Genomic DNA, 25,060 nt, shown 5'->3' on the forward strand with positions numbered 1-25,060 from the left:
TTTGCAGTTGTTAAAATCGCTGAGGCATGACGTTTGTAGATGCACACAGCACGACATAATACACATCTTAAATTATTGATGGAAATGAAAACAACTCTATTTTCCTTTCTTTCTACTCTGTATCTTTGTTGGTAAGTGTCTCTCCTCCTCCTCTCTCTCTTCCTTTCCTTCTGACTTAACCCATTTGGCAGTTTAACAGCCTGCTAATGAGAGGCTCAACTCATCCCTCTTTGGTTTAGTTTGCAGGCACATACACTGCACTAAACACTACACACACACACACACACACACACAGGCAAATAGTTTAGTGTATTCAAATAGGTATAATGCTGGTGTGTGTGTTTGCTGCACAATGCACTTAGGTCTCAGTGTGGCAGGTGGCAGGTGGCAGGTGTAGGATAGCAAAGTGCTTGCGGTGCAACTCATCAGCCCTCTTCCTCCCTTTCTCTCTCCCTTGCTAATGCTCCACAGCTCTTTTCTCCATTTCCCTACTGCAATTCTTTCTCCATTCCTGTCCATCACAATAAACAACATTTGTCTCTGTGCTATTTTCCCTTTCTGCTTTTCCACCCATGCAGCAGCGCCTTCTTTTCCTGTTCACTCTCTTCCTAAATGGGCGAGTGGGGGAGTGTTGAAGAAGGAGAGGAAGCAGAAAACACTAAGGAAAGAGAGATGAAAAGAGAGAGAGAGTGTGCATTTATAGCCAAATAAAGAACAGCCCTTAATAATTTACTCTGCCCTGCAGCCACAAGCCAATCACAGTCCATCGCTCCCTTACAAATGAGTGCGCGTCACAAGTAGTGAGAGAGGGAGGCTGCTATGTTTGCACTGACAGTTCCTCGATACAGTATGTGATAAATTATTTGAGGTGATAAACTGGCCTAAAAGCTTTGAAACATTCACTGTCAAATGTCAAAAAACTGAGGCATCCATTAAAGTAGAGGATAGAAATGAACATCAGCGCTTTAAGGCAAAAACAGTGTTTGGGTTAGAAGTTTCTATTGGGAATTTTTTCCAACTACATTTGAGAGTATCTATTTTGTTCTCAATTCATGTTCAGTGCTCAGTGCACTACAGCCAGGTGGAGGCAGCATGGAAACAACCCTGAAAAGTTATCAGCTTATTAAGCTTTGGTGGCAAACACATTAAGATGTTTATTATGGTGAGAGGTTAAGATAATGAACGGATGAATTTATAAATAGAGCCCTGAGTTGAAGGTCTGTACCCTAACGACCACCTGTGTTAAGAAAACTGTCCAGTCCAGATTTACCCTGTTCCAGAGTGATGGGTGCATCAGGGTAAGAAGAGAGGCAGGTGAAGTGATGCACCCATCATGCCTACCTTACATCTCATGGGGGCCGTGCTATGATCTGGGGTTGCTGCCGTTCGTTACATGTAGGTTCAGCAACATAATGTGTCCAAAGAATGAGGTCAGCTGACTACCTGAATACACTGAACGAGGTTATTCCATCATTCCAGAATTCATCTAACTCTAATTGTGAAAGAGTGGTCCAGGGAGCATGGCACACTTGGTCTCATGGATTGGCCGCTACAGAGTTGATGCCACGGCGAATGAGTGCCGCAATCAAAGCTAAAAGCATTCCAATGAAATATTAGAGTGTGTGGAGGGGGCAGTGGAGATTGCCCCTGATTTGTCACTGATTTGTCATGCAGATTTAAATTAACCATTATTCTTTACTCAAATGTGCTTCTAAAAGAATTGCTCACACTGCACATTCATAATCATTATTTGGTTGAGTAAAACCAACAAAGGTAACAAGAATACATTTTGCATAGTTGTTTCCTAATGTTTTTCTTCTTTTTTTTCCCAGTGCAGTTATTTGTTCCATTGTTAAATAATATAAAAATATAACTTAGTACAGCTTTAGTTTGGGTTGACATCTCTCAACTGCTGCCATAATTCTGGCATCTTAAATGTCTCCCTCTGGTAAGCAGATGCTTGTGCTGGTTCGTGCCAACATTGTGGCTTTTCTTTTTATTCATATTCATTCCCTGGAGGCTTATACTATGTTTAACCATAATGGATACTTGGCTCAGCCCAAACCCTAACCTAACATTTGTTTTGACCCAGTGGAGACAGAAACTAATTCATGCTAAAGGTGGGTGCAGTGAAGACAATTGAGGACACCAGTTTTTCCCCAATTAGACAAGACAGCTGCAATTAGCTCCACAATTTTCCCCAGGATGTGGACCATAAGGAAGTCATAACTCTCTCGGTTATGCATGCACACACAGAAATGTTACCATTCTGCTACTAGATGGTGTGAAAGAAAGACATATTGGCTGAGAAGCATTTCTAGACTTTGAGTGAGGCAAGAAGCCAGCAAGCTCTCAGATTAGTCGGTCCACAGAAGGTCACCTTACCCCCAACGATCATTGATCCATAAAGCTGTGAGACAGCAGAGTCACAGAGGGAAGAGGCTAGGGATGGACATAGGGAGAAATTGAATGGGAAGGTGAAACAGGAGGATTAAAATGTGATCAATAAATATTAGAATAGCTGGAGACGTAGTACAATGCTTTTATACTTGAATTCCATGAGTCACAGTGGTTCCTCTGCCAGTGTGAGTGCTTGAAAGGGAAGCATCTTCTTAAAAGATAAAAGAGACAGAGGTGATTGAGGAAATCATCTGTGAGCATGAGGTGGTTTGACTTCCAGCATCACAAATGAACAGTTAATGAATAAAATTACAAAATGACAATTTAAAAGCAACTGGGTCTTATTCTCGTCTATACTGACAATGATCCATGCTAACGTTGCATTTGATAGCTATTATGCAGGGATCCAGAATACACAGTCTACCAAATTAATGTATATCAAGGCGAGCTGTTTTAGCCTACTAAAGCTTTCCAAATACATTTCAGTTTACCATAATTCACTTCAAACACCTCAGGATTGACCAATGGTAAACATGGAAATCATCCACCAGGATTAACTGTGCTGTCGAACTGCACAGGGATCTACTTGTATTTGAGGCAAACCTGTGTGTTAACTTAGACCCGCTGGTGAGACAAAGCAAACAAGGCAGGAAATAAGAAATGCTATTTCAAGATCTCAGTGTACTGATAGACCCAAAAAAGAAGTATTATAACTAAAAACAAGTGGGTGTAAAAAGCAATCCTTTGGAAATAGTAATTTCCAAGGTAATTTTCATTTCAAACTCTTAAGACAGTGGATTTTGGGCCATCTAATTCCAAACATCCAAAGTCAGTTGCTGCTTAATTGCAGGATAAAAGGAACATGGCAGGAAGAGACAGATTTGGAATAAAAATGAGTGGATGGAGGCTGTGTTAATGATGAGAAGAAGAGGAGGAACAGACAGGAGGGCCTTGTTGGACAGTGTGACTAAGCATTAATCAGCGGTAGGTGGGATAATTACTGGAGTAGGGGCATTTAGAGGACGCTGACACTGCAGCTTATCAACTCATAACTGGCCCTCAGTACTTCATATTTTAGCACAAGGGAGTTTTCAGCATGCATCTGGTTCACTGAGTGAACAAGGGAGTGAATGACAGAGGAGAGCATTTAGGATGTGTGTGTGTGCATGTGTGTATCAAAAGAGAGTCTGGAGATGGGAGATGAAATGTTAATCAAACCTTAATTAGTTAGAATTTGCTCGCTTGGTGTATGATTAGAATTATCCATGGCAAAAGCTATTACAATAAACAAAACAGAATTAACCGGCTTTCACTGAGTCTTTTATCCAATGCACAAAACTAAATTTTGCAGACAGTGTCACTGAGGAGTCAAGTCTTTCTTCCAAAACATCTGCTTGCTCCTTTTCTGGCAAATTCATGAAGAATAAATCTATCCTAGCGTAAAATTCCTCAAATGAAATGTGCTCTCATGCATGGGATGTAGTTTTTTATATTTAGTGTTTGTACCACTTTGTATTATAGGAAAAAAAAAGGCGGCTCATTTTACTCCGTGATGCGCCGGGAAGTCAGCGCTAGAAATACTACACAGCATGCAGAGAATGAAAGAGAGAAATATCAGTGTCGTCTTTTAGCGAGATCTTACAAAATATCCTTGAACAGCTCTATAATTAGCAGCGATTATAGCACATAGAGTCAGGTTCATAATTATTTAGACAATGACACAGTTCACGTCATTTCAGCTCTGTATGGCTCCATAATAGATGTAGAAAAAGAAATAAAGACTCAGTTTTTAAGGTGTTTGTGTTGTGTTTGTACAAAATTGCTTCATTATTCAAATGCATGTGGAGCTGACTGTCTAACGCACATTCATTAATTTGCTGCAGAACATGCACTGATCACCAGCACAACTAAAACCACTGAGTGGTGCTTGTGTTGTGACTGAAAGGTGAGCAGTAGAAGTCAGATGCTAGATGCAGTTAATGTTTGGTGAGACATCATGAAAGGTTTTTTTTTTTACAGTAAGTTAGAGAAATAGTGGGATGGATACCCACCAAAATAACGTGGGTGTCCAAAGGGTTAAAGCAAAACAACAACAACAACAACAACAACAACCCCAAAATGGCATTTCAGGCGTCAGGCTAAAATTGTTTAAAATTGAAAATCACAATCACCGTTTTTCTTTTAATCTTTAATCTTGATTGTCATTTTCTTTATCATACCAGAGTTTATTCACGGGTAAATGTTTGTCGTTGTGTTGTTCTGTCTTAATGTGGAAATTCAAACTGATAACAATAGAGCAAATAGCCTGTATTTATGTGGTGTGTGTTTGTCTGCCACAGGAGTCAGGCCAACGAATAAAGGCAAATACAAAATAAAAAAAAAAAAAAAAATCAGATATGAAATGGAAATATTACAGATATCACTCTTGAAGGGCAATACAATACAAAAGACATAAGGTTGATTAATTCAAAGGGATATTGAGCTTACCAACTAATTTGGGTACATACCGTATCCATTTATCATGCATTTTACGGGGCTTTTATGTTAATGTCTTTTTATTGTTTTTATGATACATTTTTATTACGACGCTGTCTGCAAGCCTGCTTTTCCTTTCAGGACGATAAAAGTTGATGGTCTGAGTCGCAACCGATAAAGCACTTTAAAGTTTAAAGTGTTCATGGTAAGTTATGTCAATATAAACAGGAATTCAGGAGTTTCAAAAAGCGTTTGTGTTTTCAGTGCACAGACGCCACAACTACAGAAAACAGCATTTTCTACCCACCAAACATCCTCTGTCTGCAGGAGCAGGGCTATTCATTTGTTCGATAAAGGCACGCTTGAAAAAAGGTGCAATCGGAGCACATTGATTTTTCCTCATGTTAAAAAGCTTTTATTGACATGGCATTTTCTCACCAGAAAAGGTTACAGCACAGGAGAGGGAGAAGTGAGGGCAGCAGAAGGTGAAACACAAAGGGATACGAAAGAGATGCAGCACCATGATGGCACGGAGCCTCCTGTAAATTCACCCCACTTTAGCCCACTTTAGTGTGTGTGTGTGTGCTGTCGTTTGAAAGACATCTGGCAACACACCTAGATACACTCGAGAAATATATGTGGCTGTCCCTGAAAACCGTGAATTTCTGAGAGAGGAAGCAGGAGAGGCTAAAGCATTGTGGAAAATAAAAGATACAGTCAGGGACATACTGGATTCCCTGCTAAAGCCTGTGATACAGCAGGCAGATTAAAGCCACAAGGAGGATATGTCTGGAAGTCTTCACCACCTTTAAAGGTTGGCTCATAATGATAATCTCTTTGTGAAACATCATAATTCCTCCATAAAGAGTCATAAAGCTTCACAGTGGCTTCGTCTCTGGAGAGCCAGACGACGCCATACTGCCGACACAGCACTAAATCACCACGCTCTCTCTCCTCCTGTACTGTTTTAATGGAAAAACATGCTCACAGCTCGGTCCCGCAGTTGCCAGTTTCTCCCCCGTTTGTCTGTTCTCTAACTTGTTTGCAAATTTGCAAAGGATTCAAATTCACTAGTTCAGCAGCTTTAACCCAGTCAATACACTGTTAATGAGCACATCATTAGCTCTATTTAAACATGCATACTTTTAACACCCCAAAAAAGAAAAGAATAGAGATTATTACATTTGCATTAACTGACTCCCTAAGTCTCCTCAGTGCAGCAGCAATACTTATGATTTGTCACCTATTACATTTCTGTGGTGAACTTGCTTATTTACTGCAGGCATTGAGCAATTCTCACATTGTTTGAGTCATCAACATCTAGGACAAACATCCGGATTTTAGCTGACAACCTTTCACCACATGTTGACACCTGTATCTGTGGCTCTGTAAAGGCCGTGGGAACTGCTGATGTGATAATTCTCTGTAGACTTATCATTTCAAGTGATCACTTCAGAGGAGGGCTTAAATCAAAAGTTACAAAGGTCAGTAATTAGATTGTTTTTTTATTATTTTCGATACAGGGAGATCAAGTAAGAACTAGTGTACATAAATAATTTACAAATCAAGACATGTTTACACACATAAAAACCAACGAGTAATTATAATGATCTAGGTTTATAGCAGTCTACATACAAGCTCCTCTGTGCAGCCTCTTTGCAGCACAGTATTGCTTTGAGCCAAACACTACTTGAGGTTGTTACAGTTCATTCTGTGGGAAACGTTAATGTCCAGTTGCTGATACATTTCACTCAGAACCACAAATATCAACCTTGTGGTGCCAGGAGGGGGAAGAAGTCAGGAGATTGCCAAAGTAAAGAGACTTCATAAATGTGTGTATAAACTTTCATGACCATTGATATTTCAATTTGGAATAAAGTGGTGGACCAGCCGACACACACGGATGAACACTGCAATCCTGAGAGTCACGCTGCTACAAAACGTTGGCAGAGTTACGACAGGCTACTTTCTCCTGAGATGTTAGATGAGAGGCGATGATGAGGTTTGACAGGGTATGAATATGTAGGTAGAAGGGGATCCAAAGAGGTATTTTTCTTGTCCTATTAGCATGTGAATTTCATTCAGTTGTATGACAGGATCTAAAATGTAACTTGAGCTGAGCACATGTAGATTAGATTAGAAAATGTCATTGTTTCCCAGTGGGGAAACCAGTTTCTTCTTCTTCCACAATAATGATAAATAACAAAAGAGAGACAAGTCAGGCAGGTTTCAGAGAACACAGTATGATGGAAGAGATACCGCCAAAGCAATGATAATGTCCGAACAACACACAAAATCTTTGTATCAGGGCAGTGGTGTGGGTCAGGAGTTAATTGTCCACTGACATAATCAATCAATTAATTAATTAAATGACATGAAGTCTTAAAAATAATTTAATTCACAGCTGTCTGCAAAAAAATAAATCCTTTCATTCTTTTTGTGGCCCATCTAGGTCACCATAAATGAACTCACACACTTTTTAGACGACAAATAAACACCAGGCGATAAAAACGAGAGGATAACATCTTTAAACTTCTTCACGGTTCAGGAGTCAGCCTAGCTACGACTAAAAATTTGATAAGTTGGTTGAGCAAAACATAAACTCTATAAAAGCCACAACAAACCTGCCTCACCTCTTAGCTCACGATTTTTCACTCGCACAACAAGAGGAGAAAAAAAGGGATGAAAGGGGATGAAAGAGAATTTCAAATTGCTGTGGCTATTGATGCCTTGGCCTAACCCAGAACATCACTGTGCCCATTTAAAACCAGCATAGGGATTAAGTTCAGACATCAGAGTGAGGACAAGATGCGAAGATCAAATATACAACCTCTAATGCCTGAAATAGTACCATAACCTGCGCTGAGACTCTGTAGCGTAGCCTGTTCTTAAATATCCTCTCTTGTACCTAAATCCCTAATCTCATCACGCTGTTATATTCAATCTCTGAAACTCTCTGCATCAGATTCTGCAGTAATGCAGAGCTCCAGAAATAGCCCACACACACAGTGTCTCTCAGGGATTTCTGTCCGGGATGACACTGCAGACTGTCAACTTGTCTGACAGTATACTTAATATTTAGCAAATTGTTGCCTGGTGAAGAAAAAGTAAGCGCTGGTAAGCACACCCGTCGCCTCACTCTCCCGCTCACAGCATAAGATACAGACACACTTCTTTTTGCATCACCCTGTTGTGTTCATCACCAGAGCGTCTGACTGCAGCATGAGAAGTGATAGATGTACAGTTACGCTTGATAACAGACTGTGCTGCAAAAGAGAGATGCTACTATTTGACTGAGTCAAATGAATGAAATGATCTGATGATTTGCCACAGTTCTCAAGTGGATATTTGCAGCAAACAAGACAAGACAGCTGAGGCTCTGCTGGTAGTCCCTGGAGGCTGCAGAATTCATTACAGCCCATAGAAAGTTTTGGAGTGAACAGATGACAAAGCTTCTACAGCGTTCTCACTGCCTCTATTGGAGAGCTGGGAAATGTTTTTCCTGAGGCTGTCCAGAGTAAAGGTCACAGGGTCATTAAAATCTAAAGCTCTACCTTGGGAGCTTTAATTTATTGCTACAGGTCCACAGCTATCTGCAGATGATTTAAAGGAACAGTGAACATATCATACCTCAGGAACGACTTGACGGAATTTCATTACATCTGAAACACAAAGTTCAACTTGGACTCATGAATGAACTCAGAATAATTATGGACCTGGACAGATGTGAATGTGAACTGCAACTTAAACTGCAACTTTCCTGTTTGGTGGAGGCACACAAGCATCTTATGGTCTTATGGTTTTATGAACAGAAAGAATGGTACTCAGTTACTGTAACTGCTGCAATTATTCTCAAAAATATCTCTTTATTATCTCTTCAACTTTCAATCATTATTCACTCCGAACTTCAATAAATCTTGCTCTGAAGAGACAGACCCTCGCCGGCCAAATGACGTGTAGATATTTAGCCACCGCTGCTTTAAAAGCAATAAAACCAGGTCATAACACCTTGAATCCAGAGCTCTTAAACAATCCGATTCCCGCTAGACGTCTTCAGTCAGGTCTGGAAATTACATCTTTCATCAGCTATGGTTCATCAGATTTGTAGAAAGCTGTTTTACTTTGGGGACGTGCTTCGTGGAACGAAAAGGAGGTTTCATCTTCCTGTTAATGCTGATGTGTTACTTTTACGCACTGCAGGGTCACACAGCAGTTTACTAATCACAAACACACACACACACACACACACACACACACACACACACACACACACACACACACACACACACACAAAGACAACCACACCTGTTGTTTTCTAACCAGGTTTCAAGCATCCTGAGGGTTTCCAGATGGTTCTCTGAAAAACATGGAACATTTAATTTCACTCCAGGCAATACAAACCATTTGGATATGCCCCCTCTGTTCTCTTCAACTTGTTCTCTTGTCAGCTTGTTTTTCGGTTCAAATGCAGGTTCAGGACACAGGACATCATTAGGAAGGAGCACATGTGCCCAGTCATTCTGCTGCTGTTTATACCACAACTCTATCAGCAATCACAGGTAGGGTGGCACTGAATGCATTTCAGCCCTACACTCCAAATATTTGGAATTGCTGCTTCGAGCAGCTTTGATTGCACACAAAAGCGCAGCGTGTGAATTTATTTTAGTTTCGGCTGCTTCCATCCTGATCTGTAAGCTGCTGACTGAGCCCTGTGAGAGGCAAGCCGCTGTGCAGCGGAGATAAGGCTTCACCTGCCAGCCATTCTCATCACTGTGCTTGTGTGTTCGACTGTGCGCGTGTGTGCGTCCCTGTCCCAGTCCTGCAAAAGATAAGTGGCTCTCAGCAACCCAACCACACAATCGGAGCTACACTAAACACCCAACAGAGATCAATGTTAATTAAAGGACTGGTAACTGTAGGAGTTTTCATTTCATCTGTCATCTATCAATAGCTTTAGTATCTAATATGGTTTAGGATGATTATGAGACACTTTGTCAACACCCATTTAGTATCCAATGAAGTGATAAGAGAAACTATCTTAACATTATGTGATAGTATGTCTCACAATTGTTGGTACACACATGCTTTGTTGTCCTTTAATTACAAAGAAACATCCTCGAAATCACACAATTCATCTGCAATTTAAAAAACATAAAACTGATTATTGGGTTCCACTGAGGTGAGCTAGTGGCTCTACAGTGCTGTATCATCCATGATCTACTTCAACTTTTTTTTATTATCATGTCAACATGATACAAACAAAACAAACAAATCTCAAGAGGATTTCTTTACACAGATCCACACACAACCAGCACATGATCATCTGTTGCTGTGTTTTTGCTCTGACAGGATCTGTGTTCGCCAGCAGTTAATGAAACCTGCTCATCTCCTCTGAAGAGACGATCCACACACCATCTCTCACGCAGAATCAGCCAAACAAACACACCGCACTTCTACTTACGTTGAGCTGACAGAAACTCTTTGTTGTCGCTGCAACTCTCTATTTCTCGCTCTCTTTCTCAGAAAATGACAGGAAGTGCAATAGGAAGTGAAGCGCTGAGCTGCTCCGTACTGTTGCGTGGCCGTCTTGCTCAGACTATATGAATTTTAAGCAATATCATCAAGGCTTTTGAAACCAGAGGCTGCTCTGACGTACAGGGACGAAGCGTGAATGCCTGAATTTGTTTGAAAAGACAAAATAGAGAAGGAAGCAGATACCACGAGCCACAAGTCATGACTGTGCTGTCGTGAAGAAGCGTGCTTGTCCGTGTGTGTGGGTGATCTCATGGTGCGACAATGGCAAAAGCAGCACTCACCAAACTCTTCATCCTCGTGAGCCTCGCCCTCATCATCTGCCTCCCAGAATTCTTCTCGTTGTACCGAGGTGGGTCATCTGAAACTGATCCAGTTGGAGGGACGTCCACTCTGACTGAGCATGTTTGTCCGTGTCCACCTGCGTCTGTTCATGAGCTTCTGAAGCATTAAAGAAGAGGAACCTTTTGCTTAGGCTCGGCTTTCATAGACTCTTCGTTCAAACTTCAAATTACAGCTCTTTAGCAGAAGTTTACTTTATTTTGTCGAGTCTCTTTCTTGTGTTTCTTCCCCTTCATGTAGATTCACTTGTTCGACCTGTGTCTGTTTCTTTTTAGATATAAAAGTCAGACCTATATATAGCCGCAAACAACGCTGACTGACAGCTGCTCTCAAAGCATGTCTGCATTGTGTTGCCTTGAAAAGCTTTGAGCAACAGTCTTTGTACCCGAGCACATGCTTGCTTCTTCTTTCTTGTCCTCCCTGATCTGTCTCTTTCCATCAGACATAAACTGGAGGCAACAGCTTCCATTTTGACATGCTGCTCTGATGTCATACTTGAGAGTATTTTGCTGTTTTTCCATTTTAAGCCTGCCTCCACTGAGGGTTCACTCTGAAGTTTCTGTTGTTCATTGTCTCTCTCCTTGCAGTATCAAAAGTTAACTTCCTCTGTCAGCCCTACCGACCCTGCGAGCGAGGGAATCAGGTGAAGAAGAGGGAGCACGGCAACAACAGCGATGCCGAAATTAACATAAAAGTCCCTTGTGACCCTCCTCAGACTCCAACACATGAAAAGTGGGAGCAGGCTTGCACACAAGACACGACACTTAAGAACAGGACAGGTTCTGAGTTCACCTCCAGGAGAGGTGGAGAAGATCCAAAAGACAGGTGGTTCATATGTCGAACAGATATGGACATGGCAGTATCACAGACCAACACATCTTCTTCAGGTATTGCTCAGATTTTTAAAGTTGAGTGTTTGTTAGCTTGCAGCATTGCTCCATAGATCGTAAAGATTCAAATGGCATTTTGTAGAGACATCACTAACCCCCAGGTGAGGAATGCTAAGAGTTTGACATTTCAGTCAACAGCAATTTGATCATTTGTGTTTTTCATGCCTAATAGATTTTCAGGGACATTAGATTGATTAGTATTTAGTCAAAAACCAAACAAAACTAATGAGCAGCTGAAGTAGGTGAAGCTACACCATAACAGCTAAAATAGAAAGTTTGTCACCTCATTTATGTCCTGAATGTGCTCTACTGTCAGTCTGCTACCAGTAATTATAATATGATCAACACATCCAACAAGACCAGAATTACACTATAGGGTTTGGTGAGGAGCGTAGGAGCATGATAGTATTTAGGGCGGGACCCAGAAGTGCAGTTACTCAACACTTTTTAAAAATATTCAGTACATGTTGCACAATTAGAAACGGCAGACAGACATTATCTGTGATGCTTTTATTTCCCCCCTCCTGTTTTCTTCGTCTTTTGTACTTATAAACACACCATGTATGCACTGTATTATTAATAGACCTAAAGCATGACCTGCTTCCTATCTATCCACAGCTCTAAAGGTATATCTGGAAGTGTCAGTGGAGTTTCAACACGACGATACAGAGATCCTGAATCTGACCTTGTACGGCCGCAGTAATCACAGCTCCTTATACCTGCACCTTCCTGAAGAAGAAGACGAGCAGAAGAAGACGGCCAATGAAGGACAGGAGAAGTCGTTTTATTGCTGTCTCCCCTCAGAGTTTGCCAATCAAAGCCACTGTCTCCTTTGGCTTTCCAATCAAACCGTTCTGACAGCCAAAGAAAAGCTGCCATGGAAACAAACACTGAAAGGTTGGTGTCAGGGCGCGAGAGCAGTGCCTCTTTGCTCCCTGTGTGGTCAGTGTGGCTTTATTTTAAAGATCGGAGAGGAGGGAATAAAAAGCAAGGCAAGCGGCCAATCAGTTTTCATTTAGATAAAAGTGATTCAGTCTCATCTGAACCCATCTTCTCTTTCTGCGTCATGGAGTTTCAATATAACAAATTTTCTCTAAATTCTTTTTCGCTTGACTCAATTTCATCTTTATTTCTCTTCCTCTCTGTATGATCAGTCACACTTTCCCAGTCTTACAGTACATCTTAATCCACTATATACTCCAAGGCTGTATTGATTTTGGCTCTCTGTCTGTTCAGCTCTCCAACACTCCCCTATGCTTAAAGCTACAACTAAGTCATATTTTCCAGTGTGCATGATGAAAACTGGATATCCATCTCCCTTCAAGTTTTCTGCCCCACTTTCAGAATTTTCCACATTCTTCCTCTCTGTTTCCTTTCTGCTCTAATGTGTTGCTGCAACTTCACCTCAAGCTCCTTTTTTTGTACTCCAAACTTTTATATATCATTCTTCTCTTTCTCTTTCTCTTTCTCTAACTCACAAGTTACAATCAAAATCTTTATGTATTAACATCCAATAATAAGGGTTGGTGATAGACGAACACATGGCTTTCAGTGGCTGAATCCTGGCAGGGAGACCTCTGTTGTAGGATTTGTTTCCTGTGTGTCCTGTCAACAGTAGCACAAAGGCAACATTTTCAGCCTTAACATGAGGTCTGGAAAACTGTTAGGTATTAATATTTTTGTATTACTATTGTAGAATAACTTGCCCCCAGACATTTGTGTTTCCAAAGCCTGTCTGTTCTAATCCCTGTCAGGTGAGTGGCGCTGTGTATTTCGGGTGCTCTGGTTGGCTCTGCTGTGCCTGATTCTCCTGACTATTTTTACGACCGTGATCGGACAAATCTACTGGCAGAAGAGCTCAAGAAGTAAGACATGCACACAAGCAGTGAAAGTTCATCGAGTTGGTTGGGTTAGTGTTTGAAGCTGACCTAAATGTGCTCTCTCTCATCAGGAAAGCCCAAAGTGCGTCCTATTGATTGCAACTTCACTGCTCAGCAGTTAAATGGTAAATTGAACTGACCTCTCCACTACACTTCATATTGTTTCTCATTTACAAATGTTTATCTCACAGTCAACTGTGTAGTATGCAAGATGGAAATTGAAGGAAGCAAACAAATTACATAATAATTAATGTCAACATGGAAAAGTGTATTTGTCTTTTTCTACAGCTGTTTTAATACAGCTGCATAATTCATTACTGGATAAACCAACGCTGCCTTGTACTTATTACTTACATGAATGCTAATGCATAAAAATACAAACAAAAGGAATTTGTCTGATCACAGAAGATAATTTGATTTAATGGTTGTGCCACATTTTTGGTGTCTGGGCTGTGAAATGCAGCTCTGTGAATATATTTCTCAGATTCAGAAAGAGCAACGTTAGGAGGAAACTAGACAGATTGTATTTTGTTTCCTTGTCTGATCCACTGTGTGTTGCTGATGTTTTATCTAGATGGAGAGAAGCCCACAGAGGTAACTCCTAAAGGTAACCGAATGTGGTAAATTAGTACCAGTTTAGGTATTTGATTATTGCATGACAGGATAATTGAATGGTTTTATTTATCTCATTGCCCAAAACATTTTAATGCTAGTTCAAGCATTTAAAGCACCTTGTTCGAAAACTGCAATTTATGTGCAACCTGTTAATGTCCAATAGGTACAATCCCTCAGTCCCAGTCTCGGTCAGGTCAGTATCTAAATGCATACACAAATTACTTAAATACTCAAATTAATCTAACCTTTCAGTCCCTTGACAACTGTTTTTTCCTCCCCATCAACAGAACTATCTACTATTCCAGAGTGTCAAATTCAAGGTATGAAATCACATACACTGTTTAAACAATTCAGAAAAATGAAACTGATCCCATGGACATGAAATTCTACTGTGCGTATTTTTCAGAGGACATGGAAATGCTGCTGGATGGAAATGTGAACAACTGCTACACTGGTAAACTCTTCACTAGAGCAATCATGCAATCTGAGAGAGGCTTTGCAGTAATTTTGTTGATTGACTTGCTTCCATTGAGAACCACAGTTAAGTGGTGGAAGTAGAAGTCAGATCTTCCACTTAAAAGCTACAATATGCATGTTGGGAAAGTGGAGGCAGCATCTTAGAAAAAGATCCATTATGCAGCTTTGAGTAAAAGAGAGTAGAGTAGAAATACTGCTGCTTTCAAAGTCATGAACTCTCAGGAAGTTAGTGCAAACACAAACACAAACACACAAACACAAACACACAAACATAAATACACAGACACACACACAGAAGGTGAGACTTCCACCCAAGAAAACACACATTCAATATGGCTGCTCCACTACTTAGCTCCACATTGACACTGCAACAAGTACACAAAAACAAAACAGAATGCACAGTGAAACAACACAAGAAAATAGCTTCCAGCTCAAAGAGAGGCACAGGTGACATGAATTTATTTTCCAACGATTATAAATTAATGGTGAAACAAAGGCGATACAAATGATTCAGCAACATCAACATTAATCTCTCTAATTAGTTATTGGTTGAATTGATTATATACATCATATCAAACAACGTCAGCCCTCAGCTTCTGCTGTTAACCCCCCCACATACTACCTCAAACTACTGTGCAGACAGGACATTAATTAAATATTGTTTGATTATAATTATGCATTTTTAAGCATCACAAATGCATCATAACATCTAGCAGAACTGAGTTTTTTTAATCTCGTTTCAATCTTTCATATAAAAATCTTTCATGTAAATGTACTTAATTACTACCCACCACTGATACTTTCCATACTGTACTTCCCTCCTCACTTATACGTGTCTCTATATCTAGGTCATATTTTATTGGAACTTACAGTTTACATTCATTGTTTATAACATAATCTGCACTGTTACACTCTGCCACTGTCTTCTATCTCCAGTTTGTTTATTAGTTTTTGTATCTTGCCCATCTTCAGCACAGTTGCACCATCGTGGCCATCCGTCTACGTCGGCACTCACAGAGGAGCAGGTCTGGTGACAGGGGAGCAGCTACAGGAACTTAGGAAGAGATGAAATCATCTACAAGCTGAAAATAAACATATCTTATAGACACATGGAGGTGGTTCAAATGTGTTTATTTTATTCTCACACAAACAGTCTTAGAGCAGTTTGTTAGAGTGAGCAGACCTATTACTAAAGTTAAATAAATTACTTGGCTTCTAAACATCTTTCCAAAGGCAGACGCGCAGCTGATAAACAGCCCTGTCCCATCAGGCCACAGCTGAAAGAGCCAAAACATTATGACACCACTAATAGTTTCTTTGCCTAATAGCCTTATTGCATCAATGCATTTCTGAAGGGAAGGAGAAGAAGAGAAGACGGAGGGTCTGAATAACAGCTGACTTGAATCAAAGAGTCAATTTAACACTGGATATGAAACAATACAGATGCAACATGAGCTGCTGCAACTCCACAGGTGGCAAAGGAAAAAAGTAGAAATAAAAAGAGCCCAAACCCCAGAACATCCAGAACTGCACAAATTAAATTTTGTGCAAATTAAAAACACAATATAAAATGTGTTAAATAGTGAGTTTTGGAGGTACTTAAAGGGATTTTCTGTTACATTTCAACAGAGCCAGGCCATCTGTTGTCTCCAGCTTTCTTATTTTTAATCTAAGCTAATAGCTGGTAGCTGTAACTTAATATTTAGCATACACACTTTTCCATGGTTTTAATCTTCTCATTTAACTCTCACCAAGAAAACAAATTCTCAAAATGCCAGAATATACGTTAAAGTAGTGTTTTCAACGAAACTAAAGGAGAATTAAATTGTCTTCCAAATCAAACAGGACAATCATGAAATGCAATGTTGCTTCATATATTTTAAATGAACAGCAGAACAAACACGTGGTGTAAAATAACGATTCTGCTATTTTGTCTCAAATTAGATTAAAACAAATAAGCAAAACCGAACTTTCATTAGTGTTATTCAAAACTCATTCTGCTGCAATAACACGGGACAGTAAGGAGTGCAAAGAAAGCTGAAGTTTACATTAGTGTGGAGTCCCTACAACACCGTCAGTCATTTTCTCTCTTTGGTTCAGTTTTGGTCATCGACAGAGAAACATCTTTGTCTGACAGAGTGAGTCACAGCTGAGCTCGAATCAGCTCCGAACACTGTTTAGTTCTTCAAAGCTAAATATCAACTGCAAAACAAAAGACAAAATAACATTCAGATGCATGTGTTTGGTTCCTACAGCTATATTAATTAAAATGTCATCTTCAAGATTATAATCTGCATATATAAACACAATCTCCTGTCTGTTGCTATGGCACTTAATGTAGATAGAAGCACTTCATCTCTATACTTTACTGTACAACAATAGATATATTAAGACAAGCCGGTAAGCAGGAAACGCGTGTTTGTGTGAGTGTTAGTGCTGTGTCTGTGCCGCTGGTTCTGTGACAGGTCGGCAGTGCTGGCTCTGGATGTGGGAGACCTGCAGGATGGGGAGCAGCAGCTGAAATGCATTCTGGATGTAGTTGGTACTGTTGGAGCCCTGTGGACAGGAGACGTATGACCCTCGTTATAATGAGGATCATCATCAAATCCATCACTCAAGTGGAAAATTGTCAAATATACGTGTATGACCAGCAACAATACAGTATCTAGATTTGTAGAAATAAATGTAGAAAAACGCATGCATCTATTTGTGGAACAAAATGTTTTCTTCAGTTATAAGTATGTCATTAAACAGTCTGGTGCATGTCTCACCTTTCTTCTCATTAACGAATCAAACAGGATCAATAATCACATTCATCTTATTTATTATTAAGACATATCTTGCAGTCATCATCAGCCTGAGACAGCTCGAGTTAAAGGTCTGTGTCTCACCTCTAACAGCACACCATCTTCCAGTGGATTCAACTCCTCTGCTTTCCTCTGGCCCTGAGAGAGAAAGTGAAAGATGATACACAGGAAGCAGCAGTGAGCACAGATGTAAAACCAAGAACTGCAAATCAGTAGTTTGCATGAACACATGAAAAAACTACAAAAGCCAACATTAAAGAAAAGGGCAGATGATGTTTTAGATTTTCCTTGTTAACGAATCCCAGGAAAAAAAATTCTAACAGTACTATGATGTATAGTTAAGTTATAAATGCACATTATATTCCTCACACTTTTTAAAACACATAAATGAGCCACACCACCATCATTCGCTACTTCTTCACAAGAAGTGTGTGATCTTTGTCAATCCAGAGAGATAGACAGGCTCCAAATGAAGCTGGAACTCTAACACAGAAACTTTAATATTTTATTACCCTCACTCTCACGAGCAGGAGCGCTGCATTACAAGTCAGTCTCACACTGTCCTGTTGTGTTGGCGCTCATTAGTTTCTGAGAGAAACTGAATTAATGAGCAGAGTAGATTTACAGATGTTTTTTTTTTTCAGAGATTTTGTTAGTTTTGTACTTCATGGTACTTAGACAACAAGACAAAAAATAGTATAATCCTATAATCCCCTACTGGGGGTCCTCAGTCCCTCTCACCTACCCCAACAAGAAGCAGAGTCTCAGAGAACTTCTTGGCCAAACACTCCACCTCCTTACACATAGCACATGTCAACCTGAAATGAAAATGTACATTTTAGTGAACCCTTCGCAGAGTAGTTCACCTCACATGTGTACACAAACATATGTGAACACACACCGGGTGAGGATGTGTGCTTGGTCCCTGGCAGGTTTCTCCAGATCCTGGCCGTGGAGGATGAGCTCTGCCACCTTGTGGAGCTGCTCGATACTTCGAGCTGTCACTTCAGCCAGACTGCCGACCGAGGACAGGTACACAGCCTGTACAGTGAGAGATTAAATTAAATCAAAACATTCAATAAAAAGTCACTTAACACTGCTGGCTTGACCTCACCTCTACAGATCTAGGGTCAGCCTCCTTCTCCTTCTTTTCCTCCTCTCCTCCCTTCACCCCCTCCCTTTGCTCCCCTCCACATTTCTCTTTCTCCTCCTGTTTCGTTCTCTCCGGGTGAGGCTTCTCCTCCTGGGTGGTCCTCCATTTCCCTGCCAGCTGTCTCCACAGTGACAGGCCGTTCCACCTCGCTCACCCAATCATGGGCCCTCATCCGAGCCTGGAGATGCATAATTACCACCCGTCAGCTCTGCATGGCGAGAGATCGCTATCCTAATGTATGCTAATTATATGCGTATACACAAGTTTATGCTAATGTGGGTTACAGATATGTGCATTTGATTATGCAGTTGGACTTCAAAGGTGATAACGTTTTTATTACTTCTAAGACTGCAGCAGGAAAGAAGAGATGTTAAAGTGGTGTGTGGGTGTATGTGTGTGTTTGTGTGTACACGTCTTCCTATGATTGTGTGGACAGCTTAAACAAATAATGTTTTGAGGACATTTCAGAAAAGATGGTGCAAGTGTTATGTGATGATCAATACAGTAAGGAATATAGGAAAGGAAACTTTTTATTGGACTTTTAGACTTTGTTCCCAGTACACCTCCTCTCCTCCCTTCAACTCCTTCCCTTGCTTTCCATAGAAATGACTATGAACTTTGCTTTATCTGATCGATTGAGTAACAGACAGTAGCAACGTGGAATAAGTCATACCACTGGAGCAACTGTGTACTTTTTATAGTAATTTAATGATGATGAATTAATGAATCAATTAGAAATAAACTAGTTGATCAGAATTAGTAGGGCATTATACTGTAAAAAAGACTGGGCAAAGATTGAAATGTTTCGGTTTGATTTTTCATGTACATACACTATTGAAATAGATTTAATGTATGTATGAATGGTATTTTATTTCTTAGCTGCACATATTAATATATTTAGAAGATGTTTCTTTCAGAGAATTGAGCTTTAGATTTCACCCCAGTGATGAATTTAATTGGAATTTCTGTCTTATCTTTTAAACATATAAATTATTGATTTTATGTGTACACAAAATACTGATTTAATACAGGACCCCACCTAGGATTAATACCTGGGTTGAATTAGCTGTGAATATTCCCTGATATATACTGTATACCATATACCTGATTCTCTTGAGATTGTTTGTGCCTTTTAGGCTACCAGCTAATGTAATGTTGCACAGGCTAAATGATTAACTGGTTTATCCCAAAAAAGTTCCCTGAACATTTTTACAGTTACTGGAAAAACTACTGAGAGTGTGTGTGTGTGAGTGTGTGTGTGAGTCACCTTGTTGAGTTTGTCTGGAGTGGCAGCAAGATGAAGCTCAAATAGCAGCTCAGTGAGAACACTCACGAACTCCTCACCATCAGCAGCTGACAGCAACACACGTGGACGCACACACAAACACACACAAACACACACACACACAGTGTCAGTATACTTCTGTTGTCTGTTTTAGATGCATCAGGTGTGAGTAAATAAGAACAGATTTCTACCACATGCCAGTAATGCTGTAAATTCCCCCATGCTGAGATCAAGATGAATATTCTCTGTTGTGCCTTCAGCTAAAAGCACAACAGGGATTTGGTGAACTTCTCATTCTTGTATTTCTGCAAAATTAATGCAAATTCCTTTATATTACAACTTTATGTGTGCAGCACTCATGCAGATTTGATGTCTTGATTATCTGATGAATTGGTTTTATTTTGAATCCGTGATGTGAATGTGTCAGTGGCCCCTAAACACCAAACACTGGATCAGGCACCGTTTTAAACCCTGCGCATAAAGGGACATCTGCCTGCTTTGAACTCTGCACTGCTCCGACATCGCCAGAGGGCACCTGTCACAGTGAAAGTTTACATATAGCTTTTAAAATGTAAAATGACAAGTGGCTGTTGAGATAAGATGGAAAGCAAAACTTTAGATGACACAGCATTCCCTTGACACTGAATTTCACTTTGGTAGAACATTTTCTACTTCTACAGAAAAAACAGTAGATCATGAACAGAGCGCCCACAAAAATACTTTTGTCTTGGTGCTGAGGCCTTCAGAAACACGTGTACTGTTTGATTTTAACTGTTAGCCAAGCCAGGCTAGGTTACTATATCATTCTGTATTACTTGTTGTGCAAATGAATGCATGTATATTAGTATCGCAAGGGGTAAATAGAAATGACATGAATTTGGAAGCTCCTTTCATTAAAAAAGTACGCATGCAAGTTGGTGTTGCATTTTGGTAAATTTGAAAAATGTGTAATAGAGAGACTAAAAAGGTCAAAACTGACACAACAGAGTTCAAATTTCCTGTATTTTTTTCTCCAGCATGGGTGAAGCCCCAGACTTCCTATTATGCAACTCTATATCTTGATTCATTAGACCATGCCTGCTCGCTAAATGGCTGCAACTTCTCATGACTAAACAGACTGATTTCACCAATGAGAGAGAGATTTCAAAAGAGTCTTTGTTCACAGCTGAAGTAATGTAAAATAATATAATTTGACTAAGAATAAAAACATATGGTGGGTGTTCAGTAAAAAAAGATAGTTTAGCCCTGATAAGGTTCTTAAGAGTAACGTAAACCATGCTGAAAAGCAGCAGTGTTTGAACGCCTCACCACGTAAAGACTCTGTGATGAATGAGTCCACTCACTTTATTACTGCAGCAAAGTTTTAAATTAATCTACTGGAAATCAGCAGCACAGGTCTCTCAGCCTATGCAGTAAAATAAAATATAATTCAACCAAAGTGAAATACAGTATATGTTCAGACCCAGGTGCATCTGATAGTGCATCTAGTGTTTCTGTCCCCTATTCCAGGGTCTACCAAAGGCCACTGATCGTGGGTCAGTGCTCAGGGACCACCTCCACCTCCATCAGGTGTGGTTCTTGGTTTCGGTCACTCACACAGGGGGGTTGAACTGTGTAATTGGGAACTTAGATCACCGTTATCCTTCGCCTGTCCTCCTCCTTCTGTCTTGTCTTTCTCGCCTTCCTCCTCCCCCTCCTCCTCTCGCTTGATGAAGATATCTTTGATGAAAATCAGCTCCTTCTTCACTTCCTCCTGCTCCTCCTCCGTCAGGGACGACAGGAACGCTTGGACCTAGGAGTACATATATGACTTAATCCGCGCCATTTTTAGCAAACTGTGCGTCTGTGCTGCATCCCTGACACTTGTGTCTTACCTTGGCCTCACTCTCATTGGACAAGATCTCCAGGGCCTCGAGGTGTGACAAGCCCTGGTAGTCGTCAAAGAGAATGCCATAGTGCGCTGTGGGAGCACTGATTGGCTGATTGCTCAGACGTGCCCGCTCCTTCTCCTTGGCTTCCTTCAACATCTGAAAAATAGCAGGAATATGTTATTATGACACTGCAGCACGGCTATTTTAGAGATGCAGAGTGTGTGTGTGCATGTGTGTGTGCATGTGTGTGTGTGTGTGTGCATGTGTGGTCATGCCTGACTCAGTGATGCAGTCTTCTGCATCAATGTCTTGGTCTTTTTGAAACCCGGGTCACTCTCAGCAAGAACAGTCATGGTCTTTTTTCCAATGAACTCCAAAGCGTCCAGACCGCCACTGATCACTGACTTACCCTTAGACAGACACAGAAAATGATAAATGCATGATAAAAATAAAAATACCAACAGAAATACAAATAATACTTCACATTACATATTAGTTTTTACTGATGACGCAATATGAGAATGATTAACAAGTGTCCAGAACTTGAATTTACTGCTCGCTACTGAGTTTACTTTATGAAGGGAATAGTGAATGAGTGAACAGGAAGTGATTTCAGACACATCCTTGGTCTCCACCCTGTTTGATGAGTTCCTATGGTAACAATATGCAACCATAAAAACTCATTGTTGGTTTTGAGTTTAACAACATATTGCTATGGCAACCACTGTTGATGATCTGTACTGTTTTATATTGTGGACAGTACAAACTTACATGGCTGCATCATCGTCAATATCTTGAAACAAGGCAGAAAATCAAGCTCATGTATTAAATAACAAGAATGTTTGAACCAGGTGTGTTGATTAAAAATCAGTGAGTTATCTCCACTGGTTTTCGTCACGTGATTTGTTTTAGCTTGTGTGTGTTCACTCACTGTGTTCTGCACAGCATGTGTGATTGAAGAAAAGACACCCCTGCTAGAAGAAGGTGAAGAAGGCACCCCGTCGGCCTCTTCACTTTCTCCTCCTCCCTCTCTCGTCTCCTCTGCTCCGTCCTCCTCTTCTTGTGCCTCTTCTCCTACCGAGGTCCTGTGGAGACGCAGAGCTTCTCCTGCCTTCACCTTAACTGAGGTGAGGCTATGACCTGCACCCAGAAAAACACAGAGCTAAAGACTAACTGACAATAGGAGCATCAAGAGAGAAAAAAGTAGAAAAAGCATACAGATGAAGAACATACCCACTGTGGAGGTGGCACTGCTCAAAAGAGATTTTCCCCATGAACTCCAACCTCCCCAACCTTTTTCTTTCTCTTGAAGTGACGTCTTCATACACACAAACATTACAATATCAGTTAGAAGATAGTACTGTTTAATTGGATTATCACTCATTTTTGTCTTTATGTAAAATGATTTGAGTGGTGTTTGATTAGTGAATTTTTGAATATATATGATCTAATCTAAATATATATATATATAAAAAATAAACAATCAAGACTCAACAAAGAGGAGAGAATCTTCATACAAACCTCCACGTCGCCCTCTGCAGCGTCTGTGTCCGGCTCCAGACTCACTGGTTGGTCGCATTCGACCACCTGAGCGTCAGTGTCAGGCTCCGGCTGGTCCGTCGGACCCTCTGAAGCGCTGGTCGTGGCAGCGGTGTCCTGTGCAGCCGTCTCCTCTGTGGACTGTGGGTGGTCGAGACTCTCAGCGATCAGAGAAGGTTCCTTAGGGGCCGAGGGCGGTGTGAGGGCTGCTGGGACATCCTGACTTGGGTCGGGGTCAGTGTGGTGGTAGGGAGCAGGAGGACTGGTGTTATCTGCCTGGGACATGGTGATCTGGACGAGGAGAGACTTGATTTAGTGGTTTTAGTCGAGAAAGTGCTGATCTGTACTTCTTTGTTGTCTCATCAATTCAGTTACAACACCATTTCAATATGTTTATTAATCACTTGCTCTTCAAACATCATATAAAAAATAATAACACTTCTTTCTACTTAATTAGTCAAGTTCCAATTTCCAACTCTCAATGCAAAGACTTTACAGACTCTGACCTCAATCCCTTCACTTCAAACTTCAAACACAAAACGGGAAAACACTCAATCAGACTCTGAGTATCAAAGTCCAAAAGCTCATGACAAACAGATCAGTAAATCAATTCAACGTTTGTCCTGTTCCAGGTGGTCACAGCTGCAAAATCATTTACTTCTTATTATGTTACATTCATGTACATTTAACACTATTACAGCAGGTTACTGACTTCTTAATCTTATCAAATCATAAATGAATAAAAAGAGGATTTGCTCATTCAAGTTTTACATTGCACGTTATCTCTGGTTTTGTACAATCTATGATCAGTCTGTTTAGTTTCTACTGTTTGTCATTAAATCCTGACCAATGATGCCATTGTTTTAAGGGACAAATTCTGCACATAATACTTCTCTTTGTTGTAAACGGAGACAAAATGACCACATCGTTGATTCAACATCACCATCTAGAGGTCAGTTGTTGTCCAACTGCCATGATAAGTTTGATCCTCCTGTTTTCAGACACTTTCAAAGCACCGATAGAGATATAAAAATGTCCTTTAGAGATATGCGCAATTTAAAAATGTCCTGTAAAAATAGATGCATATTATAAATGTCTGTTAAACCCAAACAGTCGTGTTATTTTGATGCTTTCTCCACGTCTGTCAGAGCCTCATGTGCTTCTTTTAACACCACCTGAACACATTTCTACAGCAGGATAAAGTGCAGAAAAGCGTGCAGCGGACTGTCAGTAAACACAACAGCTGGGATTTAAATGACTTCATTCATGCGACAGTCTGTTATTCGCAGCACTTTTTTTTTTTTCCTAACAAGAAGCTAAAATCAGCTCAAACTCTGACCCACAGCCCTAACAACGAAGCACCTGATCTCCTGTTTATCTGCAAATGTTTTGTTTCAGATGTTGCAGACAAAGAACAGCTGTAAAGCGGTAAAGCCTGGTTTGTTTGGTGCAGCTCACCCGTCCGGTGCCAGCCAGCGGCTCCTCTCTTCCGCCCCGCCACGTCGGCAGGCCGCTGGGCGAATCAACGAAGAGGCTCAACAGACAAGAGGACTCCCCGCCTCACAGAACGACTGCTCTCCGGCGCGCAGACCTCATTACAGCGCTGCGGCCTCTTGCCGGGTTCAGTCGAAGACGGAAGTGAACAGACCGGAACTATCTCGCTTGGTCTGGACACTTTGGAAGTGGTTTGAAGACTTAATACTGTAAATGTTGTTGTTTGTTTTTTTCTGTAGCTCCACACTTTCGATTAATATACTAATGTTATTGAATAATGAAATGAAAAAAAGACATAGT

At 40.6% G+C, this 25,060-nt stretch overlaps 3 protein-coding genes across 3 annotated transcripts in view; 1 reads left to right on the forward strand and 2 right to left on the reverse strand.

Moving 5' to 3' along the window:
- The window catches only part of klhl5 (kelch-like family member 5), a 41,166-nt gene extending 30,712 nt beyond the window's left edge, over positions 1-10,454 (reverse strand). Inside the window, exon 1 of the mRNA XM_026360774.1 lies at positions 10,337-10,454. The gene's annotated coding sequence lies outside the window, so the exon portion shown is untranslated. The remainder of the gene's footprint in view (positions 1-10,336) is intronic.
- A 167-nt stretch (positions 10,455-10,621) lies between these two features.
- LOC113162578 lies at positions 10,622-15,722 on the forward strand. The gene is made up of 10 exons (XM_026360776.2): positions 10,622-10,759; positions 11,337-11,636; positions 12,258-12,536; positions 13,394-13,504; positions 13,591-13,644; positions 14,094-14,126; positions 14,298-14,327; positions 14,422-14,454; positions 14,541-14,588; positions 15,584-15,722. Exons 1-10 carry the CDS (start codon positions 10,672-10,674, stop codon positions 15,643-15,645), a joined length of 1,038 nt encoding a protein of 345 aa, XP_026216561.1. The 5' UTR covers positions 10,622-10,671; the 3' UTR covers positions 15,646-15,722.
- A 3-nt stretch (positions 15,723-15,725) lies between these two features.
- Positions 15,726-24,817, reverse strand: fam114a1 (family with sequence similarity 114 member A1). The gene is given in 14 exon segments (XM_026360775.1): positions 15,726-17,167; positions 17,503-17,556; positions 18,164-18,236; positions 18,320-18,459; positions 18,533-18,664; positions 18,666-18,749; positions 19,839-19,924; positions 21,453-21,648; positions 21,731-21,883; positions 22,003-22,137; positions 22,659-22,867; positions 22,961-23,045; positions 23,249-23,557; positions 24,725-24,817. Coding segments are annotated over 13 exon segments (1,776 nt in total). The 5' UTR covers positions 23,552-23,557; positions 24,725-24,817; the 3' UTR covers positions 15,726-17,041.
- Positions 24,818-25,060: the final 243 nt, after the last annotated feature.

The sequence above is a fragment of the Anabas testudineus genome, chromosome 1 (genome assembly GCF_900324465.2).
Source record: "Anabas testudineus chromosome 1, fAnaTes1.2, whole genome shotgun sequence".
NCBI classification, from domain to species: Eukaryota; Metazoa; Chordata; class Actinopteri; order Anabantiformes; family Anabantidae; genus Anabas; species Anabas testudineus.